At 44.0% G+C, this 18,382-nt stretch overlaps 1 protein-coding gene and 1 pseudogene across 5 annotated transcripts in view; one reads left to right on the forward strand and one right to left on the reverse strand.

Annotated features, from left to right (window-relative positions):
- Nucleotides 1–18,382, forward strand: part of MDGA2 (MAM domain containing glycosylphosphatidylinositol anchor 2) — a 588,493-nt gene that overhangs the window by 372,570 nt on the left and 197,541 nt on the right. For all 5 annotated transcript variants that reach the window (XM_061612635.1, XM_061612637.1, XM_061612638.1 and 2 more), the window contains one exon: nucleotides 1,048–1,341. In XM_061612635.1, the coding sequence (XP_061468619.1) occupies nucleotides 1,048–1,341 (294 nt within the window). The remainder of the gene's footprint in view (nucleotides 1–1,047; nucleotides 1,342–18,382) is intronic.
- LOC133377858 (transcription initiation factor TFIID subunit 13-like) lies at nucleotides 16,526–16,896 on the reverse strand (annotated as a pseudogene).

The following is an 18,382-nucleotide window of genomic DNA, read 5'->3' on the forward strand; positions in this document are numbered from 1 at the left end:
CAACTGTACGCCTTGACTTGTCCTTGTCCTGGAAGAAGCTCTAGCATTTGTTCCCACTTTCCCTGCAGGCCCCAAGCCATGTGTTTCGATGGAACAGCCAAGGTGGAGGCTTACCTTCTCAATGGCTGTTTCCAGAAAGTCATGTAGGGAAGGAGGGCCTTCCGCTTTGCATGCAGGAGGCCGCAGGTTCAATCACCGGCATCTCCAGGAAGGGCTAGGGAAGATTTCCTGCTTGAAACCCTGGAGAGCCATTGCCAGTGGATGTACCTAGGGATGGTGCCAGGATTCTGCCCAATTCGGTATCAAATTTTCCATTAATGCGCTTATTCGCTATCGTTATGGATCAGGTTTTTATGTAGTGATTTTTGGATTTTTTTTTTTTTAAAAAAAATCAGTGTCTAAAATATTGGTATTAGGCCAGTCCCTGCCTCTCAGTCTCAGAGGGAGGCAATGGTAAACCACCTCTGAATACCGCTTACCATGCAAACCCTGTTCATAGGGTTGCCATAAGTCGGGATCGACTTGAAGGCAGTCCACTTCATTCATTAGTATTTTAGTGATATTTCCTTTAATTTATCGATATTAAAAATATTGATATTCCCTTTAAAATATCAATAATAATAGCAATATTTTTCCCCGAGGGGGGAAACATGGATATGTAACACTAGGGGTTTGCGGGCAAAGAATGAACTTGAATTGATACTGGCCTATTAGGTGGACAGAATGTTTTCAGACTGGCACCAGCGAACAGATCCAATCCCTAGTGTGGACAATATTGAGCAAGATGGTCTGATTCAGTATAAGGCCGCTTTCTAGGTTCCTGTGTTCTAGGAGCTAGACCCATCAGTGAGTACAGACACTGTGCCAGCAAAAAGAGGCCCTCGATCACAGTCGCTGGTGGCTGGAAATTATCTCTTTTGGGGGCATCCACTTCAGTGAACACTTTTTGTTGTAAGACTGCTGGAATCCACAGAACTCCCAAGTACTAATCATACAGTGTTTGCCTCTCTCTCTCTCTCTCTCTTTCTCTTTTGCCCCCATTTGAAGTTCCACCCAATCTGACTGTTCCACAAGAAAAGTCACCCTTGGTCACCAGGGAAGGCGATACCATTGAACTGCAGTGCCAAGTGACTGGGAAACCCAAGCCCATCATCCTCTGGTCCAGGGCAGACAAGGAGGTCCCCATGCCTGATGGATCTATGCAGATGGAGAGCTACGATGGGATCTTGAGGATTGTCAATGTCTCAAGGGAAATGACAGGGACTTACAGGTGTCAGACCAGCCAGTACAATGGATTTAACGTCAAGCCAAGGGAGGCGCTGGTGCAGCTCATTGTACAGTGTAAGTCCATATTCCCGTTTATTCCCCCCCCCCTTGTAGCAATGAGTTGGATTCCATTTCTGGGCAGATTCTTGCCTCTGGAACCTCTTGTTCCTGTGCTAGGCTCTTGAGATCTTCCTGAGCTCCATTGTGCTATACTGTGGATTTGGAAAATTGCTTAATTATGATGCTGTTTGTGAGTTTTGTGGCTGCTTGTTTGGGGCAAAGCTGACCCACATTGTTGAGTTGACCAAAGACAAGCCAAAGAAAGTGGCTTTGGGTATCTTGGAGAAAAGGAGGTCATAGCAAACTTTGACTATGTGAAGGGTCTCCTTAACCTTTGTATGAATAGGGAAAACACCTTATTAATGAGATATTGAGTTCAAATAGACCCTTGAGTCACGGGGTGTTTTGTTCTTCTAAAGATACAGGATTCCAGGTGCGTGTAATACAGTTCTAGAGATCTAGCCTTCTCAATCTCTTGTAGCAAAAACTGAATTGATTTGTTGCGGCAGCTTTTGTGGATTGGAGCCCATTTTGTCAAAGGGATGAAGTGTCGACCTCATTAGGCACATTATCTGCCTCTGCATACTAGGGATAGGGAGGGGATTTGGTTCAGTTCACATTTTAATGCAAACCTACACAAGTCACACTTCGCAAAACGATATGCAAACGTAAATGCATATTTTCAAACATTGCACTTCTCCAAATTTTGTGATACGGTTCCCCTACCAAGCAATGTGTACAAAGAGGCGTGCACTAGCGGAAAGTGCGCATAAATATGCATGTATTTGTGAAAAATAGCATACCAAAATTGACCAATTTGTCCATCCCCACTGTGGCTGCATTCACACTGTACACTTATTCCACTGTTATTCCACTTTAAACAGTCATGACTTCCCCCAAAGAATCCTGGGAAGTGTAGTTTGTGAAGGGTGCTGAGAGTTGTTAGGAGACTCCTAATCTCCTCACAGATCTACAATCCCCAGAGTCCCTTGGGAAAGAGGGATTGACTGTTAAACCACTCAAGGAGTTGTAGCTCTCTGAGGAAAATAGGAGCCTCCTAACAACTCTCAGCCCTCTTCACAAGCCACACTTACCAGGATTCCTTGGGAGAAGCCATGAGTATTTAAAGTAGAATAATAGTGGAATAAATGTCTGGCGTGAATGTGGCCTATGTGTATACATGTGTGTGTGTATACATGAAGCACACACTTGGAGCGCTGGTGAAGCATACTGGGGGTTCAGTCTTGCGAATCTAAACTGGAAGAGTCTTCCCAACTTGCATCTCACCTGAAGAGCTGCCTCTGGCAAAACAGACTTAGGGGCAAACCCTGCCCGCTGTGGGTGTTCCCAATGGCAGGTAAGCTTTTGAGCTCCCCAGCCTGAGTTTTCCTTGGGGCTGGTCTTGACAGTAGCCCCTCTGGCAAATCGATGAAGATGTTCCCCGAGGCCATTGCTAGAAGGCACTTTGAAGAGCTACCCTTGAAGATACAGGAAACAGAGGCGAAATCCCCCTTGCCACAGAAAACCCTCTTACTCCAAACTTGCTCTTTGGGGTGGATTTTTGTCCCCCATCAGCAATTTTCCCAGGCACAGCTTTTCAAAGCAGCCTCTGTATGCAAACCAAAGGAGACTATTGTCTCCATCCATTCACAGTAAAAATTAGCAGTAGCAGCAGCAGTAGTAACAAGTATTACCCACCCTTTACCCAGAGGTCCCAGGGTGGGTTAGAACAATTTTAAAATACAGCATTTAAAACAATTAAAATAACACAATTGGGTCGATCCTAAAAATATACATCTCAGGTATGAAAGGCCATGCTTTGAAAGGGTGCACTCAAGAAAATTCAGGTACTTTGTGGCTTTGAGGAAACAGTTCAGCTTCCTTCCCAGCCAGTATGACATGAGCTGGGGGTGCATAGAGTTGGAAAGCGCCTTTGAGGTCATGTGAGTTCAACCGCTGTTCAATGCAGAACCTACAATGCAGGGTGCAATTGAAACATTGCTGACAGATGTCCATCTTGCCCCTGCTTAAATATCTCCCATGCACCTCCTGAGGGAATCAGGATCTAATCCATCTCTTTTTTTTTCTTTAATGTTGAACAAAGGCCCTCAAGAAAGCCTCCTGAGCAAACTTAGTAGTCATGATCCTCTGGGGAACAGGGACTGGCTAAGTAACAGGAAGCAGAGAGTAGGACTAGATGGACAGTTTGCCCAATGGAGAACTGTAGAAAGTCCTCCAAGGATCGGTACTGAGTCTTGTTAATTTTATCTTGTTCATGAATGATGTAGAGTTAGGGGTGAGCAGTGAGGTGGCCAAGTTTTCTGATGATACTAAATTGTTCAGGGTCGTTAAAACAACAAGGGATTGCAAAGAGCTCTAAAAGGACCTCTCCAAACTGACTGAATGGGCTGTAAAATGGCAAATGCTATTCAATGTAAACAAGCATAAAGTTATTCATATCGGAGCAAATAATCTTAATTTCATATATACACTTGTGGGGTCTGAACTGGCAGTGACTGACCAGCAATGAGACCTTGGGGTCAGAGTGGAGAGCTTGATGAAGATGTCAACCCAGTGTGCGGCAGCTGTGCAAAAGGCAAATTCCATGCTAGGGATCATTCAAAAAGGTATTGAAGGTTTTGAAAATAAAACTGCCAATATCATAAAGCTGCTCCACGAATCTATGGTGTGACCTCATTTGGAATTCTGTATACAGCTCTGCTCATCTTACCTCAAACGGATATTGTAGAGTTGGAAAAAGTTCACAAAAGGGCAACCAGAATGATCAAGGGGATAGAGCAACTCCTCTATGAGGAAAGGTTGCAGCATTGGAGTTTTTTTAGTTTAGAGAAAAGGTGACTAACAGGTGACATGATAGAAGCGTATCAAATTATGCACGGCATGGAGAAAGTGGGTAGAGAAAAGATTTTCTCCCTCTCTCATAACACTAGAACTCATGGACAGCCAATGAAATTGAATGTTAGCAGATTCAGGACATGCAAGAGAAAGGAATTCTCATGCAATGCAGAGTTAAACTGTGGAATTCTCTCCCACAAGAGGCAGCGATGGCCACCAATTTGGGTGGCTTTAAAAGAGGATTAGACAAATTCTTGGAGGGTAAGGGTGTCAGTGTCTACTAGCCACAACGGCTGTGGTCTGGCTCCATGCTCAAAGGCAGCCTGCTTCTGAATGCCAGTTGCTGGAAACCACAGAAGGGGAGAGTGCTGTTGCACTCAGATCCTGTAGTTGGCAACGGACAGCATCCTCCACAGCACTTGAGGGCAGCAGGTACCTTGGGTGTCATAGGGCAGGCTTTGTCCTCTGCCCATCCTTCAGCATCTGCCACCTGAAGTGGCTGTTGCACACTGCCTAATGGTAGAGCTGGCCCTGAGCAGGCTGTGTAACAATGTTCTAAAACTGTGTTCATAGAAGGTCTTGAAAAAGAGGTTGACCAAATGCTAGTTTTGCTTAGCTTAAGATGGGCTCATTCCATAAGGCAGGATAAAAAGAGTTCTCTTGTTACTTCTTCTCCAGCATTCTTTAGGTAGGATATCTGCTGCTTGCAGGAGATTGGGTAATGAACTCTGCAGTTTCTCTGTGTCTTTGACAGCTGATTGCTCTTGATGGGGGTACTGAAGGAATTAGAAGCTTCTCCTGGACAATTCCAGCCAGGATGGGTCGTCCTGTTGATTAACGTAGGAGAGATTTATTTGAAATCAGCATGACATAAAAGTTTTGATGGCTCCTTACAGGGCTTTGGAAAGTTCCACGATGAGCCCAATTTTATTTATAATATGGAAATTGTATTTTGGAGAGAATATGTTTAGGGTTTTGATCTGCTGTTGAGCTCTTTCCTCAAAGATACCTTTATATAGAATTCTAGTCAACTGTTTCCAACATGGCAACTAGAAAAAGCATCAAAATAAGGATTATGCAATCTGGTTGATATTATGTGAAAGAATGTGGGTGTGTTTTGGCTTGTGTGCCTTTTTTTCTCAGTGAGGAGGTGTGTTTGCATATCTGAGTTAATGCGAAGTTCAGGGTTATTTCTGAAGGCAGCTGAGGATCTAGTTGAACACCTTATTAAGACACTCCACTTCTTTTTCAGGAAGCAATTATGTAAGATTCCATCTGTGATGACTCTCTGATAAGCTAAAAATAGAATGTGATATCTTCAAACTCCGTAATTGGTTTCTTGTAAAGTGTGCAATCATATATGAGTTGCCTTTCCGCCATTTTTGGCTTCTGGGCTTTGCTAATACCTCTGTGCATGAACACATTGCTGAAGTTTTAAGTTTGCATCATTCTTATTTTTATATGCATAGAAACCACAGCCCAAAAAGGAATCTCAGTGTGATTTTACAATTTCATCAAGATAAAGTTTTTGGGGAGTGGTGTGATTTCACCAATGTCCATGTGCCCTGGTGCATGTTGCTAACTGTTCAGAAACAATAAATGCCTCAGCACAGATGAAAGCTGGTCATGACTGCAAACTGCACACACTCCAATTCCAAGTTTTGGAATTATTATCCCAATTAAAGTACAAGCTACAGTTAGACAGAGTAGAAGACAGGGCTGAGTGAATCCATGGACCAACAATAAAAGAGAAACAGAACAGATCTACTTGTTGCTCATCAAGGAAGGTCTTAGAGGAATTTCTTGAGCCAGAATAAGGCTAGAGAGGGTGGATAAGGCCTTTGCCTCTGTGCGCTGAGAAAATACTAGATTATTTCATAGTTTGTTTATTATTTAACAGAAGCAACCCATCTTGCAAGGAGGAGGAGGCTGAGATGTGCTTCCTTGATTCCTCACAAGACTGCCCCGTAATCTTTCCCTCCCCAAATCTCAAGCAGAAGGCACAAGAGCTGTGGGAGTTAATCTGAGAGTAGGGAAATAAGAGCCACAAGCCCTCTGCTTCTGTCAGGCAGGGGACCTAATCTGTAGCTTCCTCTTACAAGTTTTCTTTTTAAAAATAATTTATTAACAAAACAACAAGTACAGCTTCCAATATCAGATAACAGTACAAGCAGAAATGAAGAATGTGGTGTAATGGTTAGGGTGTTGGGCTAGGACCCGGGAAATCCTGTGTCAGATCCCCACTCCGCCATGAACCTCAGCAGATGACCTTGAGCCAGTCACTGTCTCTTAGCCTAACCTACCTCACAGGGTTGTGAGATAAAATGGGGTATGGAGAACAATGCACACTACCTTGAGGAAAAGTGGGATATGTGCAATAAATAAATAAGCCATACAGGGGAGAATTAACCAGGTAAGTCAAACTAAAGGTACCAGACATCTTGCCCCAAATCCCATCTCTCCTCTAATTCAGCTGATACGTCTAGTTGGGAAAGTGATTTTGTACACATCATTTCACAGAATTAAAAAGAAGATAAATAAAATTCTGATTTGTCATTTCAAGAAAAAAAAATGTTCCAAAGCTGAAGAAATGCATGTGACATGTCCAATTTTTGCTTATGTGTGTTTAATATAATCCATAAAAGGGTGCCAGACTAGGAAAAAGTCAATTTGCTTTGCTTTTCCCCCTTAGCCATTTTAATAGTAAATGCTGATTTTTCTACCATGGCTATATGCCATATTCTATGCTTCGAGGGTCAAAGTTTCTGCCAATTTCCCTAGCCTAGCTGCCAGTAATAAGAAGGATATTAAGGATTAACATGTTAAATCCTCATTTTCTCCCTCCCATATGTTAAGGAGTGCTATTTGTGGAGAAAGGGGTACCTTTTGTTTTGTTATCGCTGTAATTTCCTTAAAAATCATAATCCACTAAGATGTTACTTTAGGGCAACTCCACCACATATGTATATGACCCCCTTGCCTCGCATCCTCTCCAACAATTATATCTTTTGATTTCAAAGATATGCATAGTGGAGATAAATACCAACAGTGGACCCATTTCTCACTAGCCATCACAGAGATTGACTTAAGCAGTTCTTTATTCCATAGGTCATCCCAAGCCTCTTCTGTATAACTTGTTCTAAATCACGTTCCCGTATTTCCTATAAGGAAGCGAATGAATTTGTTGTCTTATTACTTAATAAAGAATATGTATTTGAAACTAATCCTTTAGTGATGTGTTCATATCCTAATATTAACTGTTCAAAACTGGTAAGCTCTCTTTATTTGTTTATTTATAAAATGATGGACTTGGTGAATATGTAGCCAATTACATGCAGACCTTGCAATTTAATAGTTTAGGTTTTTGATAGAAGTGTGGGACTACCTTCGATTCCAACTTATAGAGACCCTATGAATAGGGTTTTCATGGTAAGCGGTATTCAGAGGGGGTTTCCCATTGCCTTCCTCTGAGGCTGAGAGGCAGTGACTGGCCTGGCCCAAGGTCACCCAGGGAGCTTCATGGGTGTGTGGGGATTCGAACCCCGGTCTCCCAGGTCGTAGTCCAACACCTTAACCACTACGTCACACTGGCTCTCTGTTGATAGGAAAGGGCTGCCTATATTCATAAATAAAAAAAAAATCCCTCAAACAGTAAAGTCTTCTGCTGGACCAGTTCTTGTATTATAGCCATTTATCTCGGCAATAAAAAGATGGATGTCACACCAGAGGAAGCGGCAGAGATATATTTTTCATGAGTTTAGCTCTCCATTTTTCCCCATCTAAGAATCATAGCCTTTGTAAATGGATTAGGTATCCAATCTAAAGTACAGAGTGATTGCTGGCCCATAATTAGGGATACTTTCATTGTCAGCCATGGCCTATGAATATCCTCATGTACATATGTGATTATATAACGGAGCTGGAGAGCTTTATCATAACTCAGTAAGTATGGCGCCCCCCACCCTTCCTGCCCAGTATGTTTATAAAGCTTGTAGCATTGGCAAACAGGTGGTGGCTCATGGGAGGGGCAGAGCTGTGGGCTAAGCATAAGATGCAGCCAATCCCAGAGTTCAAATGAAAGAAAAAATAAAAGGAGTAGAAGAAGATGGGAGAAATAAGAAACTTGGGTTGTAAACTCTAGGAGCATCAATCCCTCAGTACATTATGGCCAAGTTGCTCGTACCTGTAGACATGGGTTGCCCTTGAACCAGCAATAGCACACTCCCCCTCCCCAAGTAATGTATGCTTTTATTTACCTGTGAGGGCAATGTGCCAGTGCACATTTTCTTCCCACGGTCCCAAATCCTTGGCTGGTGAGAGGGGTTGGTAGACCCACAGGAGGAGGAGGAGGAGATGAAAACAGTGATAAGGTGAATGGTGTGCAAGAGGAAGAGAGGAGGGTAACATAAGGGGCGCCAGTTCTGAGTAATGTGTAACTTGGCCTGAAGACTCTCGAGCTCAAAATGGGCAGTTTTGAATGAAAAGGAAAATTGTTGTTGTTATTTCGAGGCTGCCTTTTGGCCAAAAAGGCCCCCAAGGCGGCTTACACACAAATAGAAAAACACAAATACAAAAAGAAATGACAATACAATTTACAAAAATTCAAGCCAACAAAATCCTAGCATTTCTAAAAAGCAACAACGGCTAAAAACCAAAAGCACTCATCTTCCTGATAAAGGACAGTCCCCAGAAAAATGTCACTAAAAACGACACTAAAATTGTTGAGAAACTTCCAGCTCTCCTGTTGGATGCCAAGCAATTCCTTTCATTTGTTTCTGATGGTGGTGTGCTGCTGCGGCTGCTGCTATTGGAACAGCCATTGTACACAAGGCTGGAGGAAAGTGGTGTGTGTGTATGTGAGATAGAGAGTAAATCTCACCCTGGGCTCCTACCAGCAGAAAGGGCGGGATATAAATCATATAAATAAATAAATTGAGCAATGTACTTCTTCATCACCTCCTTCTCTTTGCAAAGTGCTGCTGTTTAACAGCAGAACATTATTATTATTATTTTATTATTTATTAAATTTATATACCGCCCGACTAGCAATAGCTCTCTGAGCTTCTACAGAAGCAAGTACAGTTTTTTTTAATATATCTATCTATATCTATCTATCTATATCTATCTATATCTATCTATATCTATCTATATCTATCTATATCTATCTATATCTATCTATATCTATCTATCTATCTATCTATCTATCTATCTATCTATCTATCTATCTATCTATCTATCTTTCTATCCAAAAGGTACTCTGTAAAAGGCCATGTGCTCTGGTGGCACTAAATTGTCTCCACTGCCGTCACTGTATTCATCAGCGCCACAATCACTTACATGAGTTAATCAATATGCATCTCATTGAATCTGTTGTGCTTTCTTCTGAGTAGATACAAAGATGATTGCACTGTCAGACATATGTTAGATAGCAATGAGCCAAAATGCCTTGTCCAACCTGGCCAGCGCTTATGCATTCTGCAGCATTGGGGCTGGCAGGGTTGTAGTAATCCAGGGCCGTGGGGGGTCATAGACCCCTTACCTTTTTGGGAGCAGGTTCCTAGCATGGTCCCTACATACAAGCTAATCAGCATGAAAGGGGAGCATGTTAGCCACTGAGAAAAGTCTTCTCGCTTGGCTAACAACATGCTTCTGTGTCCTTTCATGCTGATTGGAGTCAATCAGAGTGAAAGGAGATGAGTCAGTCATTGAGAAAACTCTTCTCAGTAGGTAACACATACCTCTCATGCTGATGGGCTACTAGGTGGGGGTGAGTGAGAAGTGAGCTTCATGGCAAAGTATCTTGGTCTCCCAAATTCTGGTCCCACACTTGTCTTCATTTCAGAATTCTTAAAATGAAAAGGATTATGGCAACGTTTATCCCCTAGAGAGAGAGAGAGATTTGGAAGGGGGCGATACACACTTCAGTTTTATTCTGGTTCTATAATTCTGTAATGGCAGAAGAGACTGTGAATCCTGGGCGTGTGGCTGTGACGGGATGTGGGGTGACTCTCATGAAGGGACCCTGCACTTCTGAATTTGCTGCTACCCTACTGGAAACTGGACTTCCAGCAATTTGGAGTGCACAACAGGGACAAAATTAATGCAGGTGGTGATGGTACTCCTGGGAGTGCCTCCTTCACACTCAAAGTCCCTGGACCTTCCCCACCTCAACCCTGCCCCCTCCGCAGTAGTTTAGCACCAAGGAGGCTTTTAAAGAACCCAGGGGAGCTTTCTAAAGCCTAATTGCTTTTGGGGGGTGGTTGCAGCTAGAAACTGAAAGGTATCTCCTCACCATGCAGGGACACACCCTCTGAAAATCACCTCCTGCACAGCTATTAGGCTTTTAAAAAAGTTTTCAGTGGGATATATTTTTAAAAGCTGAATTACAGCAGGGGGGGCAGGGCCAAGGAGGGGAGGCGTCTGGGGGGAGAGAGAGAGAGAGAAGAGGCAGCAAGAATGGACAAATGATGTGAATGGGTGTGTGTGTGGGTTCTCGTGCCCATCCAGTTTTGGCATCCCCCGATGGTTCCCCCCAAAGGGCTGCAGCCCTTGGCTCGAAAAGTGAAAGCAGAAAGTGTTGTTATGAAGCCAGTCAGGGTGAGGGGAGTCCTTCTTACTCTCCTTCTAGGGGCATCCGAGAGGCCCACCAAGACCCTCAGGAGATGTCATCATCCCTGCCCGGGCCTCAAAACTCATGACAATGACGCAAAAGGTGACTGCATTTTCACCAAGACTTTTCAACTTAACACAAAATAGATATATATCAATGGGTCCATCATGAGCCTGATGATGTCACAGAGGACCGTGGGGGTACTACTTTATTGAGGACAGCCCGCTATTTGAAGGGTTGGCAGAGCACAGTCTTCTGCTTGAAGGCCTATCTAATGCAAGGTTACATCCACACTTTACATTTAAAGCACTGTCATACCATTGCAAAGCCCCAAAGCATCCTGGGAACTGTAGTTTGTTAAGGGTGGTGAGAGGAAACACCTATTCCCCTCGCAGAGCTATAGTTACCAGAATTCCCTGGGAAGAAGGATTAATTGTTAAACCAATCTGGAAGTTGTATTTAGCTTGGTTGTATTCAACTTGGCGCTAAGGCTATCATTCTGTCAGAGCAAGGATTTCTTCTTGTGCGGCAGAACAATTTCCCCCTCTCCTCCCCCTGTGCACACCCTATTCTCTTCTGGCAATTCTCTCAACCGCCCAGAGCAGATCTGGGGATGGTGCAAGGTGCGTGTGTGAGGAGGAGAGGGGAGAGAACCCCATTCTGCTAGCCGTAACTCTAAGGCAAGTGCAAAAAGAGTTAAATAACATCCACTGTCTACAAAAGATTGTGCTGCAATCATTTTCTCTGTGCTTTTTAAAGGATTCACATGAACTGCCTGCTCCTCATCTAGGGTCATCCAGGGTCCCACTTGTGCTCAAAGGAATGCAGCCTTAAACATGTTGGGCACAATCCACTGGGATCGTTCCCCTGTCCAAGCCCCATTGAAATGAATAGGAGCTGCAGAAGATCATGGTAGTGCTCTTGTAAAGCTTCCATTCATTTCCATGGATGTGGGTGTGTGCAGGAGAACTTCCTTGTGGCTTGTACCCATTGTCCGAGGTGGGTTTAAAGACACAGCAAAGCATTGGAGAGTTTGAGCCAGATTCTGTTTCCCCTTTTCTCTCTTCCCATTAATGCCAATGGATACAAAATAGTAAACACAGAAAGAAGCAGTGCCCCAAACCAATCTCGACAATCCTCTTTTACCATCCTCAGGGAGGACCCCTTGTGCATGAGAACGGCATCAAGCACAATATAATCAGAAGTTTATATCATGTACCTTATCAAGTCACGATATCCAAAAGGACAGGAGATAAGTTATTGTTGGAGTTTCAGTCTGGAGTTTACATGCTATCATTTCACGCTGACACTGCCTAAAAATACTGCTTATGACATCTGTGACTCAAGGGAAGGATTGGTCACAAAGCACTTGTGGCAAGGCCTTCATAAAAGATCCAATCTGCTCTGAGGCTGTGAACCTTGCTGGCTGTTAGCAGCCTTGCAGAAGAGCCAGTTCTGAGTGGATTTCCAGGGAGTCGACACAGTGTGATGGGCGGTGATGGCCTTGTCCCAGGAACAGCGGAGTTCAAATGCCTGCTCAGCTATGAAGCTTCCTAGTTGACTCTTTCCCAGCCCAGTTGCCTCTAACTTCATAGACTCATAGAATAGTACAGTTGGAAGGGGCCTATAAGGCCAACAAGTCCTCCTGAAGGCCTCCAGTGTTGGAGAGCCCGCCACCTCCCTCGGTCATAGATCCCATTGTCATACGACTCTAACAGTTAGGAAGGTTTTCCTGATGTCCTGTCGAAATCTGGCTTCCTGCAACTTGACCCCATTATTTCGTGTCCTGCACTCTGGGATGATTGAGAAGAGATCCCGGCCCTGCTCTGTGTGGCAACCTTTCAAGTACTTGAAAAGGGCTATCATATCTCCTCTCAGCCTTTTCTCAAGGTTAAACATGCCCAGTTATTGCATTGTCTTCTCTTAGGGCTTTGTTTCCACCTGATCACCACTGCCGCTTTCCTCTGAACCTGTTCCAGTTTGTCTGCATCCTGAGTACTGAGTACTCAAGATAAGGCCTAAGCAGTGCCGAATAGGGGGAAGTAGTACTTCACGCAATTTGGAACCTATACTTCTGCTAATGTAGCCTAAAATAGCATTTGCATTTTTTGCAGCCATATCACAGTGTTGGCTCATATTCAGTTTGTAATTCAGTTATATCTGTCAAGTTGTATTTACCCTCCTGTATTAAGAGTTCTAGTTTATCCTTTTTGTTTTCCATCCTCTCAGCATTAGTATACAGACATCAAAGACCATGAGATTTATCATAGAATCATAGAATAGTAGAGTTGGAAGGGGCCTATAAGGCCATCAAGTCCGGCCCCCTTCTCAGTGGAGGAATCCAAATTAAAGCATACCTGACAGGTGGCTGTCCAGCTGGTCTGGCTTCTTTCCCACATTTTTATAAGACTATTATTGAGCCCCATTAAAGCCATTCTCTCGGTTCCTGTTACTGTGGATAAGCCTTTGTCAATTGTTACCTCCAAGTTTACGCCTCCCTTCCCCTTAGAATTCAGCTTAAAGCTCTCCTGATGAAGTTCTCCATGCTGTGGCCAAACACATTCTTCCCAGTCCTTGTGAATTGCAGTGCAACACTTGCCAGCAGTCCATTTTCCAGGAAGCGTCACCCATGCTCCCAGAATCCAAATCTCTCAGGTCGGCACCACCTTCGTAGCCAGTCATCTTTCCCTTTCCACTCCTCTTCTAAGTACCAGAAAGATGGATGAGAAAACTATCTGGGCCCCAAAGTCCTTGAGTTTCCTTCCCAGAGCTTTAACGCCTGACGTGATTTCTTTGTAGCTCTGCTTGGCAGTATCATTCTTTCCCACATGGATGAGCAGAAAGGGGCATCTATCAGTGGGCTTTTTGAGCGATGGAACTCTTCCGTCACATCTCTAATCTGTCTCCTAGTTCTTCCTCTTCAGGCTGTCCTCCAGTTTCATCCTCAAGTGCTTGAAAGCGGTTCCATAGTTCCACCAGTGCAGAGTGTCTTCTGCTCCTCTCACCCTTTTCCACTGTGTTGTCTCTTCTTCATTGTTCCTCAACACTCTCCTCTTCTGCTTCAACTTGCTGTTGTTCTTCCACCTCTTTTACTTCTCTCTGTTGTTGTTCCAGCATTCTGTCTCAGAACCCTTCATCTTCCCTTATACCCTTGAGTGTGGCCACTCACCACTCCAGGTCTCTCACTTTTTCTTCCAACAGCTCAACCAACTTGCACTTGTTGCACTTGTACAATGTGCAATTGAATGATAGAATCATAGAATAGTAGAGTTGGAAGGGGTCTACAAGGCCATCAAGTCCAACCCCCTGCTTAATGCAGGAATCCAAATCAATGCATTCCCGACAGATGGCTGTCCAGCTGCCTCTTGAAGGCCTCCAGTGTCAGACAGCCCACGACCTCTCTAGCTCATTGGTTCCATTGTCGTATGGCTCTAACAGTTAGGAAGGTTTTCCTGATGTCCAGTCAAAATCTGGCTTCCTGCAACTTGAGCCCATTACTCCGTGTCCTGCACTCTGGGACGATCAAGAAGAGATTCCGGCCCTCCTCCATGTTGTTCTTAGGCACGCAAAAAAAGTTACAGACACCTTTCAGTCACCAGCACTGGAATGTCTTCTCTGTCTGCTGTCTTTTGTTTCTGTCTTCCTACTTGTATTGGAGTGGCCTGTGCTTCGCCCTGTCCTTCTTGAAGGTTAACAGGAGAGTCCTACTGGTTTATGATGCGTACAGCTTTTTGTCAGGGACCTCCCCCCTGACTTCCCTTGCTGAATACTGCTGCCAAACTTCTGTTAGCTCTCCCTGTTCACTTGCTCTGTTCGCTCACTCTCTGAGAGCTGGCTCACTTGTATATCCTCTGGACCAGCTGAGGCAGTTTCCTCTGCTCTGCTTGGTTAGGCGTCAGGAAACAGAAAAAAACTCCCAGCTTGCACCTTGGACAACTCCTTGAAAGTCTGGACTAAAACCAGGAGAAGATTCCGCTGCCCCACTAACATGGAGCCACCCGCCGCCGCTGCTTCTGCTCCTGTCTTGCTTACACCTGCAAACCCACCTCATGCCCCACACCAATAAGCGAACAGAAACTTCACAACTGAGACTTCTTCAAATTTTGGGATGTAGATCTCCAAACAGAAGTATGCACATCTTTAGTGACAACAGCATTAAAAATAAATAAGTGCATGCCCCACCCCATACACAGGGCTTACATTTTGCTCTACAGTTGTTGATTTATAATCCACCCTATATCATTGATTAGTCGAAGAAGAAATCAACTGATGTAAGTAAATTGCCACCCTGGGCTCCTACTGGGAGAAAGGGTGGGAGATTAATAAATGAAGAAAAGTAAAATAAATAATAAATTGTCAATTACTTTAGTGGATCTACTCTGACTAACATAGGATATATCACCCATTGTTACTGATGAAGTTACATTGTTAAATGAAAATAAAATTCTATTCTAGATTTCTGGGATCCATTATTAACAGGATGTCCAGTTAAAGCACACCAGACTGATCTAGGGATCCCTATAGATATGCCACCTCAAAGGTAGCCTAAACTGCTGCTGAAGTAGCCCAAGTGATTAGATGCAAATTTGCAGACAGTAATATACAAAACTGTAAGTGAGATGGGTCAGTTTAAATGGAAGATGTGTAATCTCTTTAGATTGCAGTCTACTGCTGCTATCATTATTATTATATTACTGTCTGAAAGATTTTCAAGTGGTATACAATAGAATACACAAGGTACAAGAAAAAACTATATCAAATTAATGTACAAAGCAAACTACATGAACAATATCCATATGCATAAAAAAAAATGTAAATGGACTGGCTCCAGGTCGATTCCGACTTATGGCGACCCTATGAAGAGGGTTTTCATGGTAAGTGGTATTCAGAGGTGGTTTACCATTGCCTTCCTCTGAGGTCAAGAGGCAGTGACTGGCCCAAGGTCACCCAGTGAGCTTCATGCCTGTGTGGGGATTCGAACCCTGGTCTCCCAGGTCATAGTGCAACACTCTAACCACTAGGCCACACTGGCTCTCATCCAGTCAAAGAGTTTTGCAAGGCAATATCATATAAATAACAATCAGCATAACACATACTCATACTTCCACTCACCATCCATTCTGTACAGCCACCACCATCATTCACTGCCTCAAACATATCAACCAACCCCTCATACATCAACCACCCACACGCAGCAATGTTACAACCACCCACATACAAAGAATCACTACCAAGCATACACACGCAAGATACTTTCACCAAGCACTCAGGGACTCATGCCCACCCCAAAGAATATTCCTTTCCCACCTCTCACCTGAGAGGGGCCCAGTTCTATATCAGAGCAGGCTCTCACCCTGGGGTGTGTGTGTAAAACCACTTCCATCCACTCACTTCCAAGGCACATGAGGCCAGCTCCCTTCTGAAGCTAAGCAGGGTCAGGTCTGGTCAGTGCCTGGATGGGAGACCGCCTGGGAACCATATGTAAGCCACCTTGGGTTTCAATCATGAAAAGAAAGGTGGGGTATAAATGTAATAAATAAATAAATAAATAATAACATACATGGTACTAATGTACAAATGGTGTATTATGAATGTGGGGAATAAATTACATCTTACTTTGAGGTCCAAATTAAGCAATTACAATCCAGAAAAATGAATATATATCCTGGGAAGGACAAGTTCAGGAACATGGAATGCATTGTCCGGCTGCACCTATCTGCCTCCCCAAAGGCCTCAAGACCCATAGTGTACTTCATCAAATGCGATTCTGGCCCGTTTCAGTTCTTCATTCATTGTTAGCAAATCTTTCACACGAGCAAACTTCCATGGATCTTTACAGATCAAGAAGACAATATCTTCAACCTATACTGAATCTTGCCGTCCAATAGGCATTGCTTTCTGGGTCATTTCTGTGATGAATTCTATAACCAAGTCTTCATGAATATCCACTGACTGTGTGTAAGGGTTCTGGTCATCTCCAAATCCATCCATCATAGTTTCTTGGAGAACAGCTTCTTTCTTTTTCCCTGCCTACCCCGTTCTTGGCCTCCTCCAGCCTCCTCAGTATCTTCTTCAAAAGGAGGCTTCTCTTCTTCATCCGCCATGATAACAGCAACCACCACTCTCTTCTGGGCGCCTCACCCAGGAATGTTTAGTGCTGTTCTGTGATGGCTACTTTTGAGGTGCTGGGAGCTGTAGTTTGGTAAGAATGCTGAGAGTTGTTAGAAGACCCCTATTTCCCTCACTGGGCTACAATTCGCAGGGTGGCTTGGAAATCAGTCCCTCTTCCCAGGGAACCCTGGGGATTGTACCTCTCCCAGTGATATGATAATGCTTTCAATTATAGTGCAGATGGGGCCTTAGTCATAGTGCAAGCGGAACAGCTTCCTCTCATGCAACAGAGATTCCCCTCCAACTCTTCCATCTTTGCTCCCTGTACCTCCACATCTTATTTTTTTAGAGGGGCTCCAATCCTCTGGATCAGTGGTATGAGGGGCAAAGAGGGAGGGGGAGTTCTGTTCTGCCGGCAGAAGTTGCTCCATGCGCTCAGAGCTTGGAAAAGTTACTTTTTTGAACTACAACTCCCATCAGCCCCAGCCAGCATGGCCACTGGATTGGGCTGATGGGAGTTGTAGTTCAAAAAAGTAACTTTCCCAAGCCCTACGACTTAGTCAGACTGAACTCACTGCACACAGCAGTGTGTGTGTGTGTGTGTGTGTGTGTGTTGAGTGGAGTAGAGAGCCAGGCTCACCTTCTCTCACTCTTGGTGTGCCTTGACATGATGAGTTAATGGCCTTGTTTTGTTAACCATAATCAGGATGTTGGAGAGAAGTTCCCTGAGGAGGCTACCACGGAAAGAACTCTCATCTAAAACTAATATCAGGAACAGAGTAACTATTGATTAACACCAGCACCTTGGAGGAAAAGTCTCGTTCTGTGTACAACCATGAGAAAGCCCAGCCTCCCGGAGGTATTTGCGAAGTGATGTATAACAATTTAATTAATTGTGCCGACACAGGTTATGACTTCCAAATTGATCGTAGAAGCTTGGAGTTTCACAGCTGAGAAGGTCTGCAGGCACCTCTTCGCTTGGAGAAGAGAAATCTTCATACCGAATTTCATATTTTTTTTGGGGGGGGAGGAATATGGAATCATCATAGCAACTGACTGGGACAACTCACACCGATGCTCTTTTTTTAAAAAAAGTGTTGAGGCTGTTCTCAGAGCTGTTCAGAAAATGGAAATCTACATTAGATGTACAAGGGAGGCATGAGCAGAGTCAGCAATTTAAAATGAGCATTGGAATAGGACGGATGCAAGTCAGTTGGGACAGCTAAAGTGGGCTTAGTTAACTCAAGAAAGGCATTATGAGGAGGGACATAAATTAAAAGAAAAAGGCTAATTAAGAAAGGAAAAAGGAACACCATCATAGAAGTTGCAAAGTTGCAGAGACAGAGAAGGTAAAAATATAAGAATGCCAGACGGGCCCGGCTGCTGGATCAGGCCATCTAGTCCAGCATCCTGTTCTCACAGTGGCCAAACAGATGTCCCAATGGGAAGCCCTCTGGACCTCTCTGTCCACCCTGCAGG

Source organism: Rhineura floridana, chromosome 2 (genome assembly GCF_030035675.1).
Source record: "Rhineura floridana isolate rRhiFlo1 chromosome 2, rRhiFlo1.hap2, whole genome shotgun sequence".
Lineage (NCBI taxonomy): Eukaryota > Metazoa > Chordata > Lepidosauria > Squamata > Rhineuridae > Rhineura > Rhineura floridana.